General features: G+C 45.5%; 1 protein-coding gene across 1 annotated transcript in view; it reads right to left on the bottom strand.

Annotated features, from left to right (window-relative positions):
* Positions 1-27,151, bottom strand: part of ZBBX (zinc finger B-box domain containing) — a 546,096-nt gene that overhangs the window by 462,090 nt on the left and 56,855 nt on the right. Inside the window, exon 3 of the mRNA XM_085635186.1 lies at positions 3,283-3,396. Within this exon, the coding sequence (XP_085491312.1) occupies positions 3,283-3,396 (114 nt within the window). The remainder of the gene's footprint in view (positions 1-3,282; positions 3,397-27,151) is intronic.

Genomic DNA, 27,151 nt, shown 5'->3' with positions numbered 1-27,151 from the left:
TGAGTAGTCCCATTTCAGCTGGCTACGCCGCTTGTTCTTACTTCTAGGTTTCTTTGGTCGCTGAACCGTGCCAGTGTCCTGGATTGAGGCTTCCCCTTCACTTGTGTTGGACCCATCCTCGCCTGAGGAGGTGGGTGTGCTATCGGAGACAGAATAGAAATGCTCAGGTCCTACTTCTGGGGTCCAGGGAGCTTGTACGCCGAGAGGAGCCTCTAAGTGCTGAATAAAGTTGGCTATACCCGACATCTGTGTTTCAGGCGCTTTGAGAAGGGTATCGATCTTTGAGTCGCTGCCAGGTTCCTGCGCAAGAAGAGGCAGAGTTGGTAGAGCTTGTTGCATGGACGCCCCTTTTAGGGGGTTAATAGAGGGTACACAGAGAGAGATGCCCAAGTTTGCAGCCTGGTCTGGTAGTGCCACAGAGGTACCATTGGTACCATTGGTGCTAATGTCGTCGTCAGTGCTTAGAATTTCCTTAGGTCCGTTTTCTGCCAAAGCAGTCTCTTGGTTAGCCGCTAAGCAGGCCTCTTGCTGTGAGCTAGATGCAGATGCTGGTGTAGTCAGCATAGTTAGTGAGACCGTTGTGATGCTCTCAGTGACACTCTCGGTGGGGCTTACAAGAGACTTGGAAGTACCGCCTGAGGACTGGGCTCTGGCTCCCAAAAACAATTTTGCAAATGGGGGCTGCATAGGGGTTAAATCTTTTGCAACTTGGGAGTTTTTAACGTCTTTAGGCAGCCCGCCCCCCCCCCAGCTCTTCCCAGCAGTATTTTGCTGCCACTAACCTCTTGCTTGGGTTTAAAGGTTGCTTCTGCAGATGCTGTATTCCTGCGATCTCTGGCCTCGAGAGTGGAAGCTGTCTTCGTTTTACCACCCTTCTTGGCTCCCCGGGCGCTCATGTTGAAATTATGAGACTTGCTGAAAGCAGGAGCCAAAGGTGCAGTAAGTAATGAGGTCCAGGTCAAGGCCGCGCTAAAGCACCGCTCTAGCAGAGGCAGGGCCGGAGGCAGGAAATCCGATGTACAAATAAATAAACGAAAGGTGGCCTTAATTCTTCCTTCCTTAGAGATACCGCGTCCATATAATTGCTGCGGAGATTCGTAGCTTCTTGATGACAGCCTCAGCGTTCTCAGCGTTCTCTGTGTTCTGCGAACTGGCATCGCATCGCGGGGACGCAGGGCGGCTAGCCGATCATCTACGCGTCCAGCGTGAGCAGCCGAGCAGCGCGAGCACTCACGCTGACTTCATCTTGCTCCCCCCTTCATCTTGCTCCCCCCTAGACTAACTCTTTAAATGTATTTAAGAAATGTTGCAATTTCTGTTCTGTATGAAGTGTTTTTTGGATCAATTCTTTACATGTACTCAAGAAGTGTTGTCATGTAGGTTTTGCTTTGCACAAGTCTTGTCTCTTGTCATTATGTCTGTAAATGTACATTATTTTCTCTTTTATAAAAACAAGTAAAGAAAAAATTATTTCTTCTAATAAAAGGATCCTTGATTTATTCCATAGAAAACTACTAAAACAATACATACAGACTCGATATATCAAAGTGTACACCCTGGTTGGAAAATTGAAAGAATAAAAGGACAAATCAAAAACAATAGAAGGACCAATACTTTGGTTTCTTCTCTTAAAGTATAATTTGATGATTGGTCTGGGAGGCACCACCCCCTTGTGATTCTTAAAGCATAGCCAAGCACAACACCTTCAAATATATAGGGCCTGATTATGATGTAGTTCGGTCCGCAACCGACGGCTTGTCGGTTGCGTCCCAAACCACATCTACTGCTGCGTTCCAACCAACGCATTAGGGTGCATGCGGTTGGAGGCAGCAGTCAGAGGGATTGACTGACTCATTCCCAATCGGTTGGTCGGAAACTCCTCAGAATCCCTTAAGGACGGCATTTCCACCATCGGGATTATGATGCCGGTTTCCAACAGCCTTTCCATATTGGCCTTTCCGATATAGAAAGGCTGTCGGAAATCATCATTGGGGGCCCCTAGCAGGGCCTCCTTCACCTCTGGCCCTCAGCATCTGGGCCTGGGAGGCACCTATGGAGCCCCACTGGAAATCCCTGCACCGTGTGGCCGGCACCGTGAGGTGGTAGCCACCAATGCAGAGATTTTCACAAACTCCCATTTCTCAATGGGAGCTTTTGCTGCACGTGATTTCGGCCAGATGCACAATCTCCCATTGATAAATGGGAGTTTCCAACTGCACTATGTGCAGTTGGATCGTAATTCGGTGTGTGGAACCAACAACCTATGGTCAGACGGTTCCTACAGTTGGTCAGAGGCAACTCCGACTGACATCGTAATCAGGGCCATAGTGTCCACCAAAGTAGCCATTGAGACTGGAGCAGGTAGTGGAACTCTGTCTCAGCTTCAGCATTTAGGTAACAACCTATAGGGAAAGTTATCTGGATAAACTTTAGAATTCTTCAGATTGAGTTAAAAAATGTGACGGTGGCCTCTACACTTGTAGAGTACAGGTGGTATTTCTTTTTCTTTTTGTGTTACTCCTCCCTAACTGGTGACTTAAAAAGGGGCAGAGAAACCATCACCAAAGAATTTCCCTCAGGTTCTTGCATAGCCTACTGTTGCATCTTATTTGTGACTTACCCCTAGACATCATAAGCATTTATCTTAGCTCGGTCACAGATATCTCACTGCTCCTCTTCAGACACGGCATGAACTGGATTTGAGCAGCAACATGTCACCACATGGATGAAGCTTTATGAAAAAAAAATGCTAGGGATAACGCTGAAAGAAAGTCCTGGTATGGAAACAGATCTTGTCCTTGCATCTCAAACATGTGTATAAAAGAACAGTCATCATGACTGTCAGCCTGCACTTTTTTATTGGGTAGAGTCAACGCATCTCTCGGCTTAAGAACCAGACTTGTTCTGGCACCAATCAAGAGTCTCTCTTGAAATTTTCAAGATAGCATCTGACACCTCAACACATTTTGAGACATGAGTAATCAGATGTTGAAGTATTTTTATGATGGTTATTAAATAACCTGCGGGAACATGGCAATTATGTACATGCATATCCTCTACTGTTAATGGGAATGTTAAACTGAATAAACCATTTACTGGTTGTTTTCATGACTGCTAATCCCTCTTTGGAAATTAAGGCTATGATTTAGTATGAGATCAAGACATTAGAGATCAGATACAGTGCAAAGGTTCTTGGTACATAGAATATATCAACTCTCCAGTCCCACAGGACTGTCTTCCATGGAAAACATCCACTCTTGACACTCCTCTCTAGAAACTTACTGCCGTTCCATCTTTTCTTTGTCCATGTTTAAACGCAGCTGATTTAGCTTTTGCTCCATTTCATGGTTCTCCATCTCTAGGTGCATTGTCTCCAATCTTAGTTCTTGCAACTTCCTGTATAATCAAAATCGGAAAATAATTCAGTTGTAGGCTGCAACAAAACAGAGTTAGCATGTGATAACAGATTAGGATTCTTTTTTTTCCTTTCAGCCTGAGGGATGCATAGTTCATTTACAATATACAATAATTTAAAAATATGTTTAAAATGTATTTTTGAAGATAACATTGCTATTTTATAGCAATAAATAAAAGCATTTGTGATGATCCAATTAGTACAAATTAACAACAGTGTTACAGTTGATCATATATGATATATGCACACACCCACACATGTATATATGCATGTGTATGTATATTAATATATAGTCACACAGGCACACACATATACAACAAACTCGCAAATGTCTGCTGATAAAATAAGGTAATAACTTTGTTCTCTCTCAAGATATGTAGAAATTAGCAGATTTTGCAAAGGGGCACACTCATGTTCTTGATCATGCATAAGTATAGGCCTGCAGTACAAAACAGTATTCGCAAAATACTGGCCGCAATTTGTGATCGGTATTTTTACAATTACTGAGGAATTTTGCAAACTGCCCTCGGTAATAATTGGTTGGGATGCCATCACGTGAATGGTGGCCTGCTGGGGTCCAGAGACTAAGAAAACTGTGATAACATTTTTTTTTTTAAAGCAAAGTTTGTTTTCCAATACAACTTTTTTTCCTTAAAGGTAATAGAGCTGAGATGAAATAAAAGTTTACTTTACTAAAGAAAAGTTTGACAGTTGGCAGTGGATCCCCTGACAACTTCCTACTCTCCAACAAACTTTTTTTTTTATTCACAAAGGTGAAATAGTCCCATGGGGAGCTCTCCCTTTTTCAAAGGACTTACGACAATGTTAAAAATTGTGGTTGTTGATTGGGGGGAGCATGAAACCCTCCTCAAGCAATGGCCACAATGCATGTCAGGGTGTACCACAAAAAGTTACTCAATTAACTTGTGCTTAAGACCCTGGTAGCTTGGCACAAAAACGGTCTGAGCTTAACTTTGAGGCAATGTGTAAAAAGAAACTTCAAGAACATATTTTTGACAGAAAAAGCCCCAAACTGACAAGCTTAATACTCCTAGCTCCTCACAGAAGGAGCAGGAAAAAAGAACTGACCAAATGGTCACATGAGGGACATGATGGGAGCATGGAGGTCTTGGAGTTCTAAAGGCATGGCGCCGCTTTTATCCTGTTGTGGTTACTCTATGCAGCCTATGAGCTAACTGCCTGCAATTAATTTGCCTTTTTTTTTTTTACAATAAAGGCAGTATTAAAACAGTAAAATGTTTCCACATGCACTCTTAAACCTATACACCTAGTCAATCAACCATTCACACATCTATGCATAAAGATACACACACCCCATCCAACCACACACAAACTCAGTGTCCCATACAAATACTCACCCAACTAATCAATAACTAATATACACACTCATGTAGTTAGTGACCAACTGATGCAGCATGTTATACAACAACAGAGACAGTGATGCACACATTCACATAGTTTAGTTACTAATCCATGTATTAAGTGAGACACTTTTAATTACTCACTTAAACAGACAGTCAGACAGCTACTAAATCCTCCATCCAGACAGATATATATCCACTCCTCAATCTTCAATACAGATTGGTATATATATATATATATATATATATATATATATATATATATATATATATATATATATATATATATATATATATACACAATACATATTTAAATTTCAAACTAAACTACATTCACTGGATGATGTCATCAGTGATGTCATCAGTGATGTTATTTGAGATGTCATCAGTGATGTCATCAGTGATGTCACTGACCATGTCATGAATGATGCAATATGTGACATCTTCAGCAGTGCATTGCGGGCGCGCAAGTTATAGTTAGCAGAACTAACTATAACAGAGGAATTTCTATGGTTTTGTATGAGTGAAATGGCCAGCTAACTATAATACCCCGGAAACCTATGGTTTTTTCTGTGAATTTCTAAGGTTTTTTAAATGCTAATTTCTAACTATAACGTCTCTGAAACCTATGGTTTTTTCAGTGAATATATATATACATACATATATAAACATATATATAATCTGCATATCTGTATAAATACAAATATAAATGCATGCATATATATACATATACATATATGCACATATGCAAGTTATGTACATGAAAGTTTAAAAAACACGAATACAAGCAAAGCTAAAAAGCCACCTAATTACAAACAGAATTCCTTTAACTTAAACGAGGGCGAGACCTATTGCATTTTCAATGGTTGTTTACTTGGTTCCATCAAGAAGGCATTCAGATGTATCACACATTTGCCATAAATTCTGAATGGTAGCACTCTAGTTGCTCATTAGATCACTGTAGTAAAGCTACTGCTCACCAGGGAAGTCTGCTACTGGTATTCAAAGTTCATGTTTCAGTCTGCATGGCAGAATTTTTTAATGAAATAGAAGAGGATTTGAGAAGTCAAAATGTGCCCTAATTTTTCTTTCTGCAGCCCTAATCATAATTTTTATGGCAAAATGAACCCCTTCATTTTGTTCCTTTGCAAATTAAATGTTTTAAGTGGTACCATTTTATTCCAATCAAGATGGCTTGAGGTGTGCCATACTTTTGTAATAAGCAAGACTGTTAGCGCTCTAGTTGTTCGTTAGAACACTCTGGGACATTCTGTCATTGGGCTATACTTGGGCTACATCTGGGTGATATCAGTGCTACATTTGGGCTCTTTTGTCTCTGGTGGCCATCTTGGGAGACTTATTTGTTATAAAGTTTCCTAATTTCCTCATTTACTACAGTCTCCTCAGGTAGGAATACTTTCAGTTTTTTACTTTGATTCCATCAAGAAGGCATTCAGATGTGTCACACATTTGCCATAAATTCAGAATGTTATCACTCTAGTTGCTCATTAGATCACTTTAGTAAATCTACTGCTCACCAGGGAAGTCTGCTGCTGGTATTGAAAATGCATGTTTCAGTCTGCGTGTCAGAATTTTTTAATGAAATAGAAGAGGATTTGAGAAGTCACTCAAAATGTGCCCTAATTATGCTTTCTGCAGCACTAATCATACTTTCTATGGCAAAATGAACCCCCTTCATTTCGTTCCTTTTTAAATGAAATGTTTTAAGAGTTACCACTTTATTCCAATCAAGATGGCTTCAGGTGTGCCATACATTTGGCATAAGTAGGACTGTTAGCGCTCTAGTTGTTCTTTAGAACACTTTGGGAAGCTGCAGTAGAACACAAAGGAATCAACTGACAGTCTCTGCCCTTGTTGGATGTACATGTTTTACTGAGAATGTCAGACTTCATTCTCACATGACTGAGAAAGATAATGTGAATTTACAGAAAATATGCTCTCAGTTTAGCTTATAGATCACCTTCCAAACCTCTGTGGGAAAAGCATGAGAAAATAGTTCTCTCAAACATGATTCATGATATCCCAGCAGAAGTTCTTTTCACATGGTAAAATCACCTTAGAACACACCAAAATTCCAAAAATTAGTATGATGCCATCAACAAATGATTTATAATGTAACTAAAGTCTTAAAACCTTCTATTAACTGCAATGCTTTTTAATGAGGTGCTATTATGTATATTGGTCCCAAGATGGCTGCCAACACTTCTTGGATGAAGTGCTGACAGCCAATCAGATCTCACGATGAGATGTGTGGTTAGCCTCCGCCCAGATATATATGTGATTTTGATTTTGATTTTCTCAGGAACTACTGAAAGGATTGACACCATTTAAGCAGAAGGCATGAGTCTGAACTGAGGACTACCTCTTTGCAAAATTTGGTGTAATTCCGTTCAGCAGTTCGGGCTGTAGCTGCGGCTACAGGTCCTATGGGAAATTGCATGGGGAAAACATGTTTTGGGACCCCCTTTTTTCTCAGCCCCCGCCACACTAATCATCCTGAAACTTTCAGGATAGGAGCGGACCGGAGCTGGCCAAAAGTTTTGAAAATTTCGCGAAGAGTCGTCAATCGGCGCCAAAGTTATTGGGAATAGAATGTTGCGGATTTCCTATGGAAAATAGGTCCTAACTATAACTACCTACTGGCGACCGCCAGTAGGTAATATATATATTATCTACTGGCGGTCGCCAGTAGATGGTTATAGCTAGGACCGAGTTCCCATAGGAAATCTGAAAATTCTATTTTGAATAACTTTGGCGCCGGTTGACTTATCTTCGTGAAATTTTCAAAACTAATGGGGCTCTCCGCTCAGCTCCTACCCTGAAAGTCTCGGGGTGATTCATCAAGCGGGGGCTGAGAAAAAAGGGGGGTCCCAAAACGCGTTTTCCCCATGCATTTTTCCATAGGACTTTTAGTCGAAGGTACAGCCTGAACGGCTGAACAGAATTACTTGAAATTTGGCAAAGAGGTAGTCCTGAGGTCAGGCATGTGCCTTTTGCATATATGGTGTCAATCTGTTCAGTAGTTCCTGAGAAAATTGCAGTTAAAAGTAAATATATATCTATATGCGCGCACCGTGCGCGCACGGTGCGCGCACCAAATGTCCGCGGGCGTAATTCTGATTGGTGGTTAGATGTCAGTCAACATTCCAATCGGTCGAAATCAGGAAGTGTTGGATGCCATTTTGTGTGTGACAGTGAAAAAGAAAGGTCGAGAACGTGAAAAGGGGGCAGGGTAGATAGTTCCTGACCCCCTAGCCTTTGTAAGGGGGTCCCTGAAGGACCCCAAAGGGTGAAAAAACCATTTTATTTTTTTTCAAAAAATCGTGGGGTGCGCACACCATGCGCGCACCTTCAAAAACCCTTAAAAAAAAAACATTTTAAACTGTTTATAAGTTTATAGAAGATATTAACTATGCTGTTCAACTTTATCCAAATTCAAAAAAAAGAGCTGAGCCATTCCATATTACAGGATACAGTCAATCTATAACTATATACATAGGTAGTTTATTGTAAAATAAATATATAAAAAATATAATAATACATACATAAATTAGCATTTAAAAAACCTTACAAATTCACTTAAAAAACCATAGGTTTCACACATGTTATAGTTTGGAATTAGCATTTAAAAAACCTTGCAAATTCACTGAAAAAACCATAGGTTTCACACATGTTATAGTTAGCTGGACATTTCACTCGTAAAAAAACCATTGAAATTCCCCCGTTATAGTTAGTTCAACTAACTATAACTCGCGCAACCGCAATCCACTGCTCATGACGTCACATATTACATCACTCATGACATGGTCAGTGACATCACTCATGACATCACTGATGACATCTCAAATGACATCACTGATGACATCATCCAGTGAATATGTGTCTTTCTGAAAAATAAATATTTTTTATATATGTATATCTAAAGGTTAATGGAAGAATAAATGGGTAAATAAGTGTCTAAATGGAGGTTTTTGTTGTAAAATTAATTGTATAACTGACTTCTTAACAGTATCTTAGTGAATACAGTGATGTAATATGTGACATCATCAGCAGTGGATTGCGGTCGCGCGAGTTATAGTTAGCTGAACTAACTATAACGGGGGAATTTCAATGGTTTTTTATGAGTGAAATGTCCAGCTAACTATAACATGTGTGAAACCTATGGTTTTTTCAGTGAATTTGCAAGGTTTTTTAAATGCTAATTCCTAACTAGAACGTATGTGAAACCTATGGTTTTTTAAGTGAATATATATATATATAATTCACTGAAAAAACCATAGGTTTCAAACAAGTTATAGTTAGCTGTACATTTCACTCGTAAAAAACCAATGAAATTCCACGTTATAGTTAGTGCAGGCAACTATAACTCACGCGACCGCAATCCTCTGCTGATGCTAATGCTGTATTTAGACACTTATTTGCCCATGTCTTCTTCCATTAAATTTTAGCTATACATATATTACAAATATTTTTTTTTCATAAAGACACATATGTCATTAGCAGAGGATTGTGGTCGCGTGAGTTATAGTTGCCTGCACTAACTATAACGTGGAATTTCATTGGTTTTTTACGAGTGAAATGTACAGCTAACTATAACTTGTGTGAAACCTATGGTTTTTTCAGTGAATTTGCAAGGTTTTTTAAATGCTAATTCCCAACTATAACGTGTGTGAAACCTATGGTTTTTTCAGTGAATTTGTACGTTTTTTTAAATGCTAAGTTACTTTACGCCGTTCGTGCCGTGCGCGCCCACTTCACGCAGTTCGCGCCCACTTAACGCAGTTAGTGCCGTGGACGCACGGTGGGCACGCGGTGCGCTATGCGCACCGCATGCCCACGTTAGGCTGGATGGGCCATGTACGCACGATGCCCTTCGCGCACCGTCCGCACACGGAGGACATATTATGCGCTTCGTTCTGAAAGGTTTTCTATTACATGTTCACAGATTTGTTATATGCCATGCAAAAAAGGTGCCCTGCGGGCATCTTTTGCACATGGGGGGGGGAATATGGATTTTGTTTTTTTTTAATTAAATTTTTACCGTACGCGTACGGTAAGCGTAATCGGCGTTTTTTCAAAAAAAATATATATATATTTTTGGGCCTTGGGTGGCCTTCTGGCACACCATAACCAAGGCTAGGTGGTTAGGAGCCGTCTAGCTTGCCCCCTTTTTATGATATCCAACTTTGTTTTTCCTCCACCCCTCCGAGTGCGAGAGAGAAAATGGCGGCCAACACTTCCTGGTTTCGACCGATTCGAATGTTTACTAAGATCTAACAGCCAATCAGAATCGCGCTCGTGCACGGCACCGTACGCGTACGGTAAGCTTACGGTGCGCGCTCGGAGCGCGCTTACAGATATATATATTGATTTAAATGCTATTTTCTCAGGAACTACTGAACAGATTTACACCAGACCTACAAAAGGCACTTCCTTGACCTGAGGACTACCTCTCTGCCAAATTACAAGTAATTCTGTTCAGCCGTTCGGGCTGTAGCTGTGTCTAAAGGTCCTATGGAAAAATGCATGGGGAAAACGCGTTTTGGGACTCCCCTTTTTTCTCAGCCCCCGCTTGACGAATCCCCCCGAGACTTTCAGGGTAGGAGCGGAGCGTAGCGCCCCATTAGTTTTGAAAATTTCGCGAGGATTCGTCGACCGGCGCCAAAGTTATTCCAAATAGAATGTTGCGGATTTCCTATGGAAACAGGGTCCTAACTATAACTACCTACTGGCGACCGCCAGTAGGTAATATATATATTATCTACTGGCGGTCGCCAGTAGATAGTTATAGTTAGGATCGTGTTTCCATAGGAAATCTCAAAATTCTACTTTGAATAACTTTGGCGCCGGTTGACGAATACTCGTGAAATTTTCAAAACTAATGGGGCGCTCCGCTCAGCTCCTACCCTGAAAGTCTCGGGGTGATTCGTCAAGGGGGGGCCGAGAAAAAAGGGGGGTCCCAAAACGCGTTTTCCCCATGCATTTTTCCCATAGGACCTTTAGTCGAAGGTACAGCCCGAACGGCTGAACAGAATTACTTGAAATTTGGCAGAGAGGTAGTCCTCAGGTCAGGGAAGTGCCTTTTGCAGGTCTGGTGTCAATCTGTTCAGTATTTCCTGAGAAAATAGCATTTAAAAGCATATAAATATCTATACGCGCGCACCGTGCGCGCACTGTGCGCGCACGGTGCCGTGCGCGAGCGAAATTCTGATTGGTTGATAGATGTCAGTAAACATTCGAATCGGTCGAAATCCGGAAGTGTCGGCCGCCATTTTGTCTGTCGCACTGAAAAGGAAAGGTGGAAAACGTGAAAAGGGGGCAGGGAAGAGAGTTCCTGACCCCCTAGCCTTTGTCAGGGGGTCACAGAAGGACCCTCAAGGCTGAATTTTTTTTTTTATTATTTTTGAAAAAAATCGCGGGGGTGCGCGCACGGTACGTGCAGCGCACCGTGCTCCCAAAGTGCGCGCACGGTGCGCGCACGGTGAAAAACCTTGGGAAAAAAAATAATTAATAAATACATAACTTAGCATTTAAAAAAACGTACAAATTCACTTAAAAAACCATAGGTTTCACACACGTTATAGTTAGGAATTAGCATTTAAAAAACCTTGCAAATTCACTTAAAAAACCATAGTTTCACACATGTTATAGTTAGCTGGACATTTCACTCGTAAAAAACCAATGAAATTCCCCCATTATAGTTAGTTCAGATAACTATAACTCGCGCGACCGCCACTGTATCACAAGGATGATGTCATCAGTGTGTTGCAGGGATTCTGCTTATACACAGAACTATGCGTAGAACCCCAGGACCTCAGTAAGTTGTGGTGTACCAGAAACTCACCTCAGAACCCAGAACCCAGTATCCGGCTAGCATAAGTGTCCCATTCGTTATCCGAGATTTAGCTCGGAGGTCCCAATGAAAAGACAACCTAGAACACGCGACTCAGTACATACTCAGGAATGGTGGGAATCGGAAATACCTGTTCGTATATTATTCTCACATCAGTCCACAACAAGAATCAACAGAGACACGGTGAAAATAAAAAGAGTTTATTTTTATAGACCACGTGTCCTAATATGCAGTACTTTGGCTAATACAAGCAGACAAATGATTAAAATCAAAACCATTAACATAGTTACAATTCCATAGAATATAAAAGGGGTGATCATGTTATAATGACAGTGGATACTACCACTTTCCCTTTACTAAGAGGCTAATATTATTATTAGACTAACAGAAGGTCTCTTAGGCTTGAATAGGGGACCCCATACCTCAAAGATCAGCTTAGTGAAATCACATCACAGGAGCAACAGGAGACTTCTCGCAGGAAGGCTCGTCTTCGGTCTGAATAATAAACATGATGTCCGTGATATTAAAAGCACCAACTTTCAGGTATGTGCAGCTGCTCGTGTGTTATGGCTAAATAGTGGGTCGATCAACCTAGAGTGGAAAACATGCATTGTCTAACAACTCAGACTGTTTGTCACATCGTGTGCAGACCAAGGTCGCTTCGCAGAGCTCGGGATGGTAACAACAGATTGCTCTCGTGTGAGGCAAAACTCGAGTCAGCAGTTCGTTTAAGCAATAACATGTAAATGCAGTGTCGTGTGCAAAAGCAGCAAGATGGCTTTCTAACCTCTAACGCGGTTATGCTAACTTAACAATGTATGTACGTATTAAGGGAGTCCTTACTACATGCCCCCTTGATCGAAGCACTACTTAGTATGCAAGAAAAGTGAGAGAACGCAGAGTTCAAGCACGACAGAGCAGAACAAGGCGTATCCAATTGAAAAAAAGGAACTGGTCAGTTCAGGCAAAGTTCGAACAGGAAAAAACCTCAAAAATAGAGAGGAAAAACAAAAAAATTCAAACTGGAATCGGGGAGGTGAAAAAAATGAAAAAACCCTCACCGGGCAGAAGTGTAAACGTACAGGGCCAGTTCAAGACACGTGAGGAAAACACTGTGGACGAAAGTTTACTTAATCCGTAAAAGTATATGCAGCATATGTGGCCACTGCTTCCAGCAGAAAATCATTGGCACGGCCACTGAAGGTTTCAGCCATCCAGTTAAGTAAAGAAAAGGAACATACGTGTTCTTCTATCAGCAGAGCCTCTAGCACCATCAGAGGGCAACCATCGTGTACTTCCAAGTAACTCATATTCAAGAAGTCATATGCCGCTCTCACGATGTCCCAATTACCCAGGATACCATGTGCCGCACCGCAGGCCATAATCCGAACTCCAGAACAGGCAGACTCGTGAGACACTAAGGGCCTCATCAGCCGATCAAAATCCGGGTCCGGAGACACCATGTTGGTTAAACACAAATCCATAGGCCATTCAAAGGGACAATCTAGGCAGTGGAAGACAGGTTGCACACAGGTGAAGTAGGAATACCGGAAGGATAATCCATATGCCAGGCTCAAAGTCGCCAACGGCAGGACACCATAGTAATCAAGCATCCTGTCACGAAGAAACTGCAGACGGGACAGGCTGACGTGTGGCACAGAAAGAGCAGCCATTCCGCAAGATGAAAAGTAAAAGTAGCACACCTGCCACTAGAGCCAGAATTAACGGGACACCTCCAAAGACGCTGGAGAAAATAGAATGAAAAAATGCCGGAATCACACCAAAAATAGTTTGGAAAGAGGTCACGAGGCCCGAGCCCACAAGTTTAAAAAAATGAGCCAGGCCAGTCGTGGACGAGGCATTGAAAATTGTTTGGATCAAAGCACCAAAATGCAGGGGGAGGTCAGTATTCAAAAGCGCCTGTACCTCGGTGCGCGTATTTGCTACGTGAAGGACAAATGTTTCCCGGGAGGAAGTCAATGGCACCTCCTTTTGGGACAATAGCGCTCTTATTCTGCTCATTTTGTCGAACTCTGCTTTCAAGGTTGGAATTGAAGGCCAGATAGAAGCATCCAGCCTCCCATGTGGGGGTGGAAACAGGACGTTATTGCAGCAGACAACCCTCTGTGTTACAGTTACTATATACGGGATCCCTACTAACATCCCGCAGCAAGCTTCATTGTTTAAAATTAAATAACTACCGTTTGCAAGCAGCTTGAAAGATGGCGTAATCACTGGTACCGGGATACCTTTGAGGACGCAGGCCAAATTCGGAGCGTGTACATTACAAGCACCGTGTAATTGAATGTGCCGACATACAACAGAATGATCAGGTGACGTTGTACATTCTTCACCCTTCAGATAAACCTCAGTACCGTCCCTTGTACATCTATACGTAAAGGGGAGGGACCAGACTTCATGTATGAAAGCGGTACCCAGCTGTTCATATCTACCCAGAGCATAGTGTTTCATACAAGAGGTAAACTTAAAAAGCGCAAACGGTAGACTTATCAATCCGTGTAAGAGCCACACAGCGGAATCGACTTCCGCAACAGAAAAAGGTAACGGCTCCAATTTCTCAATATGGAGCAGGGAATATGTAGCATCTTTCATGGACATGAACTGCTGTTTGTCAGTAAGGTTAAAAGGAAGAAATAACGATGTTGTATTCAGATAGTCCCAAGGGACCTTCCCTGCCTTCAATGTTTGTAATGTCCAAGCAAACTGCATAACAGAACGCAACTGGTTTTGACCATGATACAACACAGACACATCATCCTGCACAATATCAACAATTGAAGACACTATATTATCTAATGTATAAATGCGAGAAGAGAGAGTGTTAATGCTGTTATCAATAACTGCCAATACTTTTTCCATATTAGCTTGATCAATAGCTCTCAATCTCGAAGCAGCCTCAATTTGCGACAGTTTCCATACTTCGTTGTAAATAGCATACGCCCATCTCTTGGATCTGCCACCCACAGGACCTTTAACAAAATCATTCAAATCTATTTTGTCATGTAACTTTGATAAATGAACTTTGACAGATGCCAAGGTGGAATGTCGCAGCCAGGACTGACATAATTTCCCTACAGAGTATGTAGTTACTGTATGTGACGACTCAAACCGGGGGTCCACTCGATCTTGAGTATACCCCGGTTTCAGTCCTAGAAAACGACGTTGACAGGTATCAGAACTGCTTTGCCAAATTAACCATCCCTCACTACTAAATTTCGAAATGTTGAAGGACGAATTGGAAACCAATAACTGCAAAGCAGGAAGGGACAGACCTGTGTGATTATCCCAATTTGGGTAAGCACCCAGATCCGGCACAGAAGGCGAATTTAGTTTTTTAGAAGTGGCCAATCCGAAACAGGTGGTTTGGAAGATGGTTGCATTTAAAAACAACATATGATTTGGTACTAGACAGGCACGGTGTAAAGCTTCAGTTCCCTGAACCTGCCACGGTTTGGAACCCCAAACCGACTTAAGATCAATAGTAGCCTTCCATAGATCATAACCTTTGATTGACAACTCATCCATAAAGGACTTAGAATATAGCAATTTGGTGTGTGTCAGTCTAACCTTGGAGGCAGACTCAGGCTTAACTTTAAAATAAAAGGAAGCCGGGGCTGAAACACTGAAATCAGTAAAATAAGTAAACTTATCAACTAATGTGTGTGAACTGCCAAATGAGGGGGTGGGACAATGTTCCCACTGGGTAAAATTTACAAAATTTCTAAACGAATTTGATTTATGCAAGAAGTGATTGCCATAATGTTGAAAACAATACTGTTCCGCATAATTAGCCGCATTTTCATACAAATCCTCTGCATCAAAGGCGGCATAATATTTCAAATCTGAAAACAGCGCTTCAATGGCGTGTACATCCCAATCATCAGAACGTATGTTCTGTTTAACTACATCACCCATAGAAACACGAAATACATTAGGCACATTAATGACCTCTGTAGGCCCATGAATTTGAAATTTAACAGCATCCCATGCGATTCCATCCATGACGGGCCAGGCAGTAATATTCACAAAAGTCTGGTCCCTTTTCATGATGTGTGATGAGGAGTGGGGGGCCAAAGTTCCATTGATAAGTCTAATTGTCGATCTCTCTTTGAGATAATGGCCATCTACTAAACGGAAGAACACCACAACAAATCCAATGGACATGAACAAAAAAATACCAAAAAGCATCAACCAGATGTATGTCCAAGGAGCTATCAAAAAATGCTTCTTAAACCAGCTCACAAAAACAGCAATGTTTGATGGGGGAGGTGAGGGCAAAGAGCTAGTGTCAAAGGAAAAACGGGACTGGCCAAGTGCTGTAGATTGTAAAACAGGCGAAGGTCCACGTGTAGGATAAGCATACTCAGTCTCATCGGACAAACCACCAGCCGGTGGTATCAGCAAGGGATCAGTAACTGAATGCATCTCGATTGCAACATCAGACAAGGTGGTAGTAGCAGGAACCATCATTGAATTTCTTTGCATTGTCTGGCACGAAACTGCCGGAGTCATACTAAGAAGTATCGGCCACTCGCTGAAGTTTGACATTGTCAATAGAGATGTACCTGTTTTCTTTGCGACCAGGAAGTGGAGGTAAAATGACTGTTCTTGTACCCTGCACTCCAAGCACTGGAACTGGTGCTCGATAAGAGGGGCCGAACTCCTTCTTGTTCTCCACCTTCTCACGGACCAGATCACCAACTCGGGGTAGCCAGCCGACTACCGGAATCTGAACCTCAGCTTCAGACGTGGAGGGCAAATGTTCTTTCGAAAGAGAGTCTCTGGCTTCTTGTAGAGTCTGCAAAACAGCACAGTGATCATCTACGTCAAAGGGTGCGGTCGACGCCGCAATGTCTAGACCATCAAGGTCCGGAACAAACATTCTGATTCCGAAGAGCATCATGTACGGGGTCCGCCCACCCAGAGACCTTCTAGGGAGATTATTTAGTGCACGTTGAACGTTATACAAATGGGCTAGCCAGTTCCGGCCTGTGCCTAAAACACGTGCTGTCAATGATTGCTTTAAGTCACGGTTCATTCGCTCCACCACACTATTACCCTCAGGTCGGTAGGGAGACGAAAATTTGACAAGGACCCCCAAATTTTTCATAGCCTCCTTGTAAGCCTTAGAGGCGAACGCAGGGCCCTGATCAGAATGGAAGGTACCACACGCAAAAGTTCCCACAAAGACACGCAAATCCCTGATGACAGTCCGCGAGTCAGCACTCCTTTGTGGCCACACCCATAGAAAACGTGTGCACGAATCCACTGCAACCAAGATGTACTTGTACACAGTATCAGAAGAAAAAGGACCGCAGTGACCTAAATAAACACAACCAAATGGCTTATTAGAGATGTACAGCTGTGTCTGTGGTGGGCGCGCAACAGTAGAAGGTTTAATCTGTTGGCAAATGTCACAATCAAGAACATAAGCGCGCGCTTGTTTATATAAACCAAACCACCAGTAACGTTGTTGTAGCAGAGATATTGTAGCTGACACACCGGCGTGGGCAGACGCCAACCCCTCATGTGCAGCCAAGATCAGTGCTGGTCTGCAGTCCGCGTTGGGAATAATTCTATCACCAACGTCGTTAATCCTCACTAACGGGACGTTATCAGGACTTAAATGGTAAATATACCGAGAGGGAAAACCCTTCGGGTAATCTCCTCCCTTCTCTGTAGCAGCAATAGCTGCCAAGATGTCATCATCAATCTTACTTTTGGATCTTGTAACTGCTGCCACTAAGTATGTAGCCACTGTAGCTGCTGCGTGTGCTCCTCTGCCCGCCTAGCTGCCTCGCTGCCTGTCGCGCTGCCGCTGACCACGCCCCCTCCTCCGAGAGGCGCGGTCCGTGCCTGCCTGCCGGCTGATCGCTCTGGTGCGAATTGCATTCCCTTGACTGTGTGACTTTGTGTATTTTCTTTTCATTGTAACCGTGCCCGTGTTTTGTTAAAATTATCTGATAACTGTGCCCGTGTTTCGCTGTCTCCTCCCTGTCTGCCCGCCTACCTCGCCGAGCCCCGCTCACCCTCCCCGCTTCCCGCCACCGCCGCTTAGCCCCGCCCCTTTTTCCTTCTGTATCCCTCCCCGCTCCCGCCTCCCAGCTGCCCCGCCCACCCGCGCACTTCGCCTTATATGGCGACCGTGCGAACGCGCAGCGGTCACGCGCAGCGGGCGCGCCGAAGGCGCGCCAAAGGTAAGCCCGTCTGCGCCCGTCCGCGACCGGATCGCGACCAGCGCCAGGACCCCTGGCCCACGAAGACCCCGACCTACCCGCCTGACGTACTCCGCCGCCACCCTCATCGCACTCAACACCGGCCGACTCCCAGACTGCCACCAAGCCACACCACGACTCACCCACGGACCTTTCAGCTGCCACGCCTGCAAGTTCTCCTGCATCCGGACCTGCCCCGCACCAGCAGCCGCCAAGCCAAACACCAGCAGCACCCACCTCAAGTGCATCCTGCTCAACACCCGCTCCGTCCACAGACACGCCATCGAACTCTGGAACCTCCTAGACGCCACAGCCCCTGACGTTGCCTTCCTCACGGAGACCTGGATGAACGCCTCTTCAGCTCCCGACATCGCCATCGCCATCCCGGAGGGCTACAAGATCATCCGGAGGGACCGCAACGCCAACCAGATGGGAGGAGGCATCGCCATCATCCACAGGAACACCATCCGTCTCACGACCAGCACGGACAACTCCCTGACCACCGCCGAACACCTGCACTTCCAGATCCACACCGACCCAAACACCACCCTCAGAGGCACCCTGATCTACCGACCCCCGGGACCACGCACACAATTCAGCGAGGACATCGCCGACTTCGTCAGCCCGCATGCCCTCCCCTCCGCCGACTACATCCTCCTGGGGGACCTCAACTTCCACCTGGAGAACAACAACGACCGCAACACCAGCACCCTGCTCGACAACCTCGCCAATCTTGGACTCAAGCAGCTGGTATCCACCCCCACCCACCTCGCCGGACACACACTCGACGCCGTCTTCTCATCCTGCAAAGACATCGTCTTCAGCCACGCCACAGAGCTTCAATGGACGGACCACAGCTGCGTCCACTTCACCTTCAAGAGAACGACGACCCACCACCACCAGCAACAAGCCGCCCGCAGAAGCTGGAACAAGATCACAGCAGACCAGCTCGCCACCTCCCTGAGCCAGCACCCCCCTGCCAGCTCAGCGAACCCCAGCCAGGCCGCCAACAACCTCACACAGTGGATCAGCAACTGCGCGGACGAACTCGCCCCGCTGAGGACCCCGCCCAGCAGACCCGGCAGCAAGAAAGCCCCGTGGTTCACCGACGAACTCAAGAGCTCCAAGAAGAACTGCCGAGCCCTCGAGAAAGTCTGGAGAAGGGATCCCACACCGGACAACAGGAACACCTTCAAGCTGGCCACCCGGAAACACCACCAGCTGATCCGCGCCGCCAAGAAAACTGCTTTCAAGGACAGGCTGGACAACAACGCACACAACTGCAAGGAACTCTTCAACATCGTGAAAGAGCTCTCCAACCCCAGCGCAGAAAACAACGACATCACCCCATCGCAAGACCTCTGCAACTCCCTCGCCTCATACTTCCACAACAAGATCGCGGACATACACAACAGCTTCAGCAACCAACCAACGCACACCAAGACCGAACAACCACCCCTCACCACCACCCTCCAAGCCTGGACTCCGATCAGCACCGAAGACACCATCCGCACGATGAACTCCATCCACTCCGGATCACCGACCGACCCCTGCCCTCATCACGTCTTCAACAAGGCTGACGCTGTCATCGCACCCCACCTGCGAGACATCATCAACACATCCTTCGAGACCGCCACCTTCCCTGAGAGCTGGAAGCACGCCGAACTCAGCGCGCTACTCAAAAAACCCACAGCGGACCCCACCGAACTCAAGAACTACCGCCCCATCTCGCTCCTCCCGTTTCCAGCCAAAGTCATCGAGAAGACCGTCAACAAGCAGATGGCCGCCTTCCTCGAGACGAATGGATCCCTCGACCCCTCACAGTCCGGCTTCCGAGCCAATCACAGCACCGAGACCGCCCTCATCGCCGCCACCGATGACATTCGAGCCCTGATGGACAACGGAGAAACAGCGGCCCTCATCCTCCTAGACCTCTCCGCAGCATTCGACACTGTCTGCCACCGCACCCTAGTACAGCGCCTCAGCAACGTCGGAATCCAGGACAAGGCGCTGGAATGGATCATCTCCTTCCTCGACGGAAGAACACAGAGAGTCCGTCTACCACCGTACAAGTTAGAGGCCACCGATGTCATCTGCGGCGTCCCTCAAGGATCCTCGCTGAGCCCCACCCTCTTCAACGTCTACATGAGCCCCCTCGCGGCCATCGCACGGCAACACAACCTCAACATAATCTCCTACGCCGACGACACCCAGCTGATCCTCTCCCTGACCAACGACCCCGCCGCCGCCAGAGCCAACCTACATGAAGGGATGAAGGACGTAGCCGAGTGGATGACGACCAGCCGCCTGAAGCTGAACTCGGACAAGACGGAGGTCCTCATCCTGGGCTCCTCACCCTCCGCCTGGGACGACTCCTGGTGGCCGCCCGCCCTGGGCACCGCACTCAAACCGACAGACCATGCACGCAACCTGGGCTTCATCCTGGACTCCTCCCTCTCCATGACCAGGCAAGTCAACGCCGTCTCCTCGGCGTGCTTCAACATCCTACGCATGCTACGGAAGATCTTCTGGTGGATCCCCACCGAGACCAGGAGGACCGTCACCCAGGCCCTCGTCACCAGCCGACTGGACTACGGCAACGCCCTCTACGCCGGTACCACCGCCAAGCTCCAGAAGAGACTCCAGCGGATCCAGAACGCCTCAGCCAGACTCATCCTCGACATCCCACGAACCAGCCACATCTCCGGACATCTGAGAGACCTTCACTGGCTCCCCGTCAACAAAAGAATCACCTTCCGCCTCCTCACCCACGCACACAAAGCCCTACACGACCAAGGCCCGAGCTACCTCAACAGCCGAGTCAACTTCTACGCTCCCAAACGCCACCTCCGATCAGCCAACCTCGCCCTCGCCGCCGTCCCCCGCATCCGAAGAGCGACCACAGGAGGAAGGTCCTTCTCCTACCTGGCCGCCAAGACCTGGAACTCCCTCCCGACCGACCTGCGCCTGACCCAAGACCACCTCTCCTTCAGGAAGAAGCTGAAGACATGGCTGTTCGAGCAGTAGTGGCACCCCCCCACCCCCAGCGCCTTGAGACCCTACGGGTATGTAGTGCGCTCTATAAATGTCACTGATTGATTGATTGATTGCTGTTTTCGCTGCCTCGTCAGCTAAGCTGTTGCCGACAGCATGGACACCAAGCCGCTGGTGACCAAGAGTGTGTATAACACTTACGAGTGGGAGACGTTCTTTAAAGTCTGCCACTCGAACCCAAAGCGTTTTATGCTTAATTGTGCTACCTTTAGTGTCACGGTAATCATTCTGAGACCAGAAGTGTAAATTGTCATTGTAGGACTGGACACAGTAGAAGGAGTCCCTCACTATAAGAGTAGTGACTCGGGGATCAGCAAACTCCAGTGCAAGCACTAGAGCCCGGAGCTCCGCCAATTGCGCGGTACAATCACCCAATGACTGCGTATGCACTGCATCAGATTGGAATTCACCATTTACGAATGTACCTACGACAATTGCGCAAGCCGCTGAATAAGCGTGCTTCGATCCAATTGCGGGTTGCGCAGACCCGTCAGTGTATATGACACAATGGTATTCTTCGAGCGGGCGCAAAGACAGAGGTGCCGGATGAACGAATTCATACTGCAAGTACTCTTGAGTGTGTAATGAGGCATCAAAGATGTAAGTGACGTCTGGCGACGTCAGTGTTGTAGCCCATTGTATCCACCGTGGATGCAAAGCTTTAGAATTTGGTACACTTGCTTTTGTCACTGCCTCTAAAGCAGGATATGGTGTTACAACCAGAATCTGTTTCCCATGCGACAGTGCGCGTTCCTTGAGGATCGCCATCTGCACAGCAGTCAGAACTTTTTCGACCGTGGAAAAACGTAATTCAGCAGAGGTGTACAAGTGGGATTTGTACGCAATGGGGACTGTGTCGCCCTCATTAAACGTCAAATACGTGAACCCCACGGCGCCTGGTACTATTCTTATCACCAGGTTAGTGCGGTTATCACGTGTCAGCAAGTATTGTGAAGCAAGAAGGTCAGCCTGTAAAGACTGTAGAATAGCAGAGTGTTCTAGCTGCCAGCTAGACTTCGAAAATGAAGGCTGTACCAAGGCGTAAAGCGGCTTGATACGCTGGGCATAATCAGGAATATACGTACGGCCGAAATTCAGAAAACCCAGCAGAGATTGTAATTTCTTCAGTGTCGTAGGAGCACTCAAGCGTGCACACTTTTCCAGAAAGTGAGGGGCTAACCCCTTACCTTCATTGTTGAGCTCGTAGCCCAAAAACAACACCGTATATTCTGCGATGTGTGACTTCGCAAAATTGAATTTGTAGCCATAGTCAGCAAAACTCACGATAATATTGTCAACGGGAGACAGATGTGGCATCAGCTCATCATCCGTAAGATAGATATCGTCAACATATGAGTATGCTTCAGGGTCTATTCTTTCTAAAAGAGAAACCACGCGAGCAGAAAAGACGCCAGGGCTATTTTTGTACCCCATGGCTAATCTTGTAAACTGTTTTTGTTTTCCGCCCGAAGTAAACGCTGTCCACTGGCTACTCAGTGTGGACAGGTTATGGCTAAAAAAGCCATTGGAAATGTCAAGTGTCGTTTTAAATCTTTTACGCACGAGACTGTCGACCAAAGCCGAACTATGTGTATTTTGTACCGCGCAGGTCCGGCAGTGGGAGTTTAGGTGCCGGTAATCCAAAACTAAACGGTACGAGCCGTCAGGCTTCGTTACAGTGAATAAAGGGTTATTCATAGGGGACACACATGTTTCAATAACACCCTGATATTCCAATTGTTCAAGGATTGCCGCGACATGAGGTCTCGCTTCACGACGCATAGGATATTGGGGTTGAGGCTGGGGCATAGACCGCAATGGAATCTCATGGCAGGGGGACAATCTGTCCCATCCCACCTGAGTGCGATACACCGCCGGCGCAAGCGCAAGCGCCCACTCCTCAGCATACACTTCAGCTTGGTCCTTAGGCACTGTGTGCGCAAAGGACGGGAGGATTACTTCCTCCCCTCTAGGAGCCTCTAAAATGAAAGCTGGGGGCCAATCTGCCTCCGCTAGGAGGATATCATAGGTAGTGGTCAGATTATCCCAAAAAATTCCTTTTATTGTACGTTGTATGTCACCCTCAATTAATAAGACTATTTCATAAAGTCTATCAGGGGGAGCCACTCTGGTGTCAGCTGTTTCCACAGTAACCGATATATCAGTTGCTGTCACCGCCAGAAATGGACGCAGAGCTTGACGGACTATGGTAATTTCCGCTGCGCTGTCCAGCAGCGTCAGCGCCCATGTCCGGTTCCGAAGCTGTGTCCGCACTATCTGAGGCATACCTTGCCGTCAGAGCCGCCACTTTCTTCTTCTGAAACGGGGGTCTTTGTCGTGCAAATTCGTCCTGCTTGCCTTTACCCTCAGTCTGTCGGGCTGGTCACGCTGTTGTGGAGCACCCCGACCTTTGCCACCGCCTCCGCCACCGGACTGTGTAGCCGATGTTTCCTGTGAAGAACGAGGAGAGCGCTGTTCAGAAACCTGAAATCGATCAGGAGACTTTATAGCAGCACGATCGCGCAGATCATAAGTGCGTTCACTACTAGACTGTACGGGAGAGGCAGGCCGAGACCCCTGTTTCTGCTGCTGCTGCTTCCCCTGTTGTTTAACCTGCCATTTTTGTTTAGGAAAAAAGGGCCGGTCGTTCTTACCAGACGTTTCTGTCTTACCCTGCTGCTTTAGATCGGGATTCTTTATGACAGGCTTAACTCCTAAAGAGCTACGACCCAAATCCCGATATGCCTCTGCGATTATTTTCGCAAATTCCTGAGGTTTGTCCTCCTCAGGAATTCGTTTCAGTTCATTACGAACCTGGAAATGCAAAGCATCACCCTTCAGGTTACCAATTATCATGGTAGCCACCAGGTCAAATTGCCCGAGGAGCCGCATCCCTAACTCTATCGCAGACTCCGCACCATGGTTCTCTTGAACTCGTTTGATTACGGAGGGCAGCTGCAACATAGACGGAGTGCCATAGCACTGCGCGTACGTCGCTGCAAAGACCTTGCCCCAATTTGTACAATCATCAATGTGGGGGACCAAGTCCTTAGGCAAACTAATGGTGAGGATCCTGTGTTTCTCCACAGGCGAAGTATTCGGGTAAACCGCTTCTATTTGGTCAAATTTCTCAGCAAGCCAAAAGGGGAAATCATCCCTAGTTAGGGGGCGCTTGCCCATAACAGAATTGACCATAACAGGACTAATGACCACCGCGTGATGATCAGTAGGCTGCCCCGCAACAGCAGGCGCCCCCGCCTGCATATTGCGCGACACATACTGCACCAACGCCCTATATACCGTAATTAGGGCAGTGTGTAGTACACGCAGCTCAGCCACCGTCACCGTTAGGTAACGGGGATGAGGCGTAAATCCGGCTAGTACCGGCCAAGTGGCCCCTGCAATTGACAAAGGGCCCATTCTCGGCGGTATAACCACATGGGGAAGGGCGCCATTAAACCAAATAAGATGCTGCCAAGCAGATATTGGTATTTCCTGTGTCCTATACGGCGTATAGTTCGCCGGCACTGCAGCGGCAGTGTAAGAATGAAAGGTGTCGTCATCCCCCACCGCTGGAATCGTCACCCAAGAGTAGAACAACTCATAGGGATGAGCCGCATCGGCTCCCACCACAAAGATGACGTTCATACCAGTGTCCGGTACCCCATACTGCGTCAAATGACGTTTTAGAGCCGCACGGCTATGCGCCGCAATATCCACCGACATTAGGACAACACACGTGAAACTATCAGTAGCACAAGGGTTCACTAACCTTTTTAATTATCAAGCTTGAAAGAACCTATATCAATAGACCTAGGTAGGTTTAAATCCGTCAGACTTGTTATCCGGAAACAAGAATGAGGGTGTTGTGGACAAACGCGAGCACTACTAAGGCGTTTCAACTCATAGACCAAACGTTAGGTGCGCCATGTTGCAGGGATTCTGCTTATACACAGAACTATGCGTAGAACCCCAGGACCTCAGTAAGTTGTGGTGTACCAGAAACTCACCTCAGAACCCAGAACCCAGTATCCGGCTAGCATAAGTGTCCCATTCGTTATCCGAGATTTAGCTCGGAGGTCCCAATGAAAAGACAACCCAGAACACGCGACTCAGTACATACTCAGGAATGGTGGGAATCGGAAATACCTGTTCGTATATTATTCTCACATCAGTCCACAACAAGAATCAACAGAGACACGGTGAAAATAAAAAGAGTTTATTTTTATAGACCACGTGTCCTAATATGCAGTACTTTGGCTAATACAAGCAGACAAATGATTAAAATCAAAACCATTAACATAGTTACAATTCCATAGAATATAAAAGGGGTGATCATGTTATAATGACAGTGGATACTACCACTTTCCCTTTACTAAGAGGCTAATATTATTATTAGACTAACAGAAGGTCTCTTAGGCTTGAATAGGGGACCCCATACCTCAAAGATCAGCTTAGTGAAATCACATCACAGGAGCATCAGGAGACTTCTCGCAGGAAGGCTCGTCTTCGGTCTGAATAATAAACATGATGTCCGTGATATTAAAAGCACCAACTTTCAGGTATGTGCAGCTGCTCGTGTGTTATGGCTAAATAGTGGGTCGATCAACCTAGAGTGGAAAACATGCATTGTCTAACAACTCAGACTGTTTGTCACATCGTGTGCAGACCAAGGTCGCTTCGCAGAGCTCGGGATGGTAACAACAGATTGCTCTCGTGTGAGGCAAAACTCGAGTCAGCAGTTCGTTTAAGCAATAACATGTAAATGCAGTGTCGTGTGCAAAAGCAGCAAGATGGCTTTCTAACCTCTAACGCGGTTATGCTAACTTAACAATGTATGTACGTATTAAGGGAGTCCTTACTACAAGTGATGCCACTGACCATGTCATGAGTGATGTAATATGTGACGTCATGAGCAGTGGATTGCGGGCGTGCGAGTTATAGTTATCTGAACTAACTATAACGGGGGAATTTCATTGGTTTTTTACGAGTGAAATGTCCAGCTAACTATAACATGTGTGAAACCTATGGTTTTTTAAGTGAATATATATATATATATATATATATATATATATACACACCAGCATAAGGCATGAGGATGGGGTACATGCACTAATCTATTATTTGGAGAACAAAACTACAAATTTGGCCACCCACAATGAAATGTTAGCCGAAATGGTCATGTTTTGTCTATCAAACAATATTTTTATGTTTAACAACATACTATATCATCAGGCAAGAGGGGTTGCCATGGGGCAAGATTTTACTCCAGCTACGCCTGTTGGTTAATGGGGTGGTGGGAGGAGCTGGTCCTCAAAAAACAACACACACTCTATACCACTAGAAATGTCAAACTATGGATGAGGTACATAGATGACTTGTTTGTTATTTGGAAGGGTACCCATGTTGAGGCTAATGATTTTATCAAAGCTATCAATCAAAATGATCTTAATCTCCAGTTCACAGCCACCATCAGTCCCACTGAGGTTAGCTTCCTGGATACTTTGGTCTATGTAGACAATAACCAAATCAAAACTAAATTGTATAGGAAGGAGAAGGCTGGGAACTCAACTTTACATGCTAGCAGTTCCCACCCACGTCACCTTATTAACAGTATCCCATACGGAGAAATGTTGCGGCTGCGACGTATACACAGTGAGGACAGTGATTTATTGACTGCTCAGATTGAGTGCAAGGAAAGGTTTTTGGACAGGGGTTATTCACACAAGATTATTAACAATGCTATCATGAAATCCATGAAACATCCATGTGCACAACTACTTAACAGCAAGTATAACCCTGGGGTACAATCGAACACTATTGAAGATGAAGTATCAGATAGAGGTTTCAGGATAATCACAGGATACAACAGACAGCACAAACAAATCCAGTATATCATTAACCAGAACTGGCCACTCTTAATAAGTGACACAGTTATTGGACCAACTCTTCCTTTGAAGCCATCTATAACGTATAGTAGGGGACCCTCTATGCGGGATGAATTGGTCAAGACTAGTTCTGAAGTGATAGAAGGAACCTCTTCATTACAATCACAATAAGGGTTCTATAAATGCAAGATCTGTAAAGCCTGTCAACTAGGGGTTAATACCTTAACTTACACAACACCTTTTAGTTCTAGAACACATACAATCTCTAAACTCCTCACCTGCAAAACAGAATACGCTGTGTA

Source organism: Triturus cristatus, chromosome 11 (assembly GCF_964204655.1).
Source record: "Triturus cristatus chromosome 11, aTriCri1.1, whole genome shotgun sequence".
Lineage (NCBI taxonomy): Eukaryota > Metazoa > Chordata > Amphibia > Caudata > Salamandridae > Triturus > Triturus cristatus.
The sequence above is the reverse complement of the archived record's forward strand: the minus strand, read 5'-3'. Positions and strand labels throughout refer to the sequence as shown.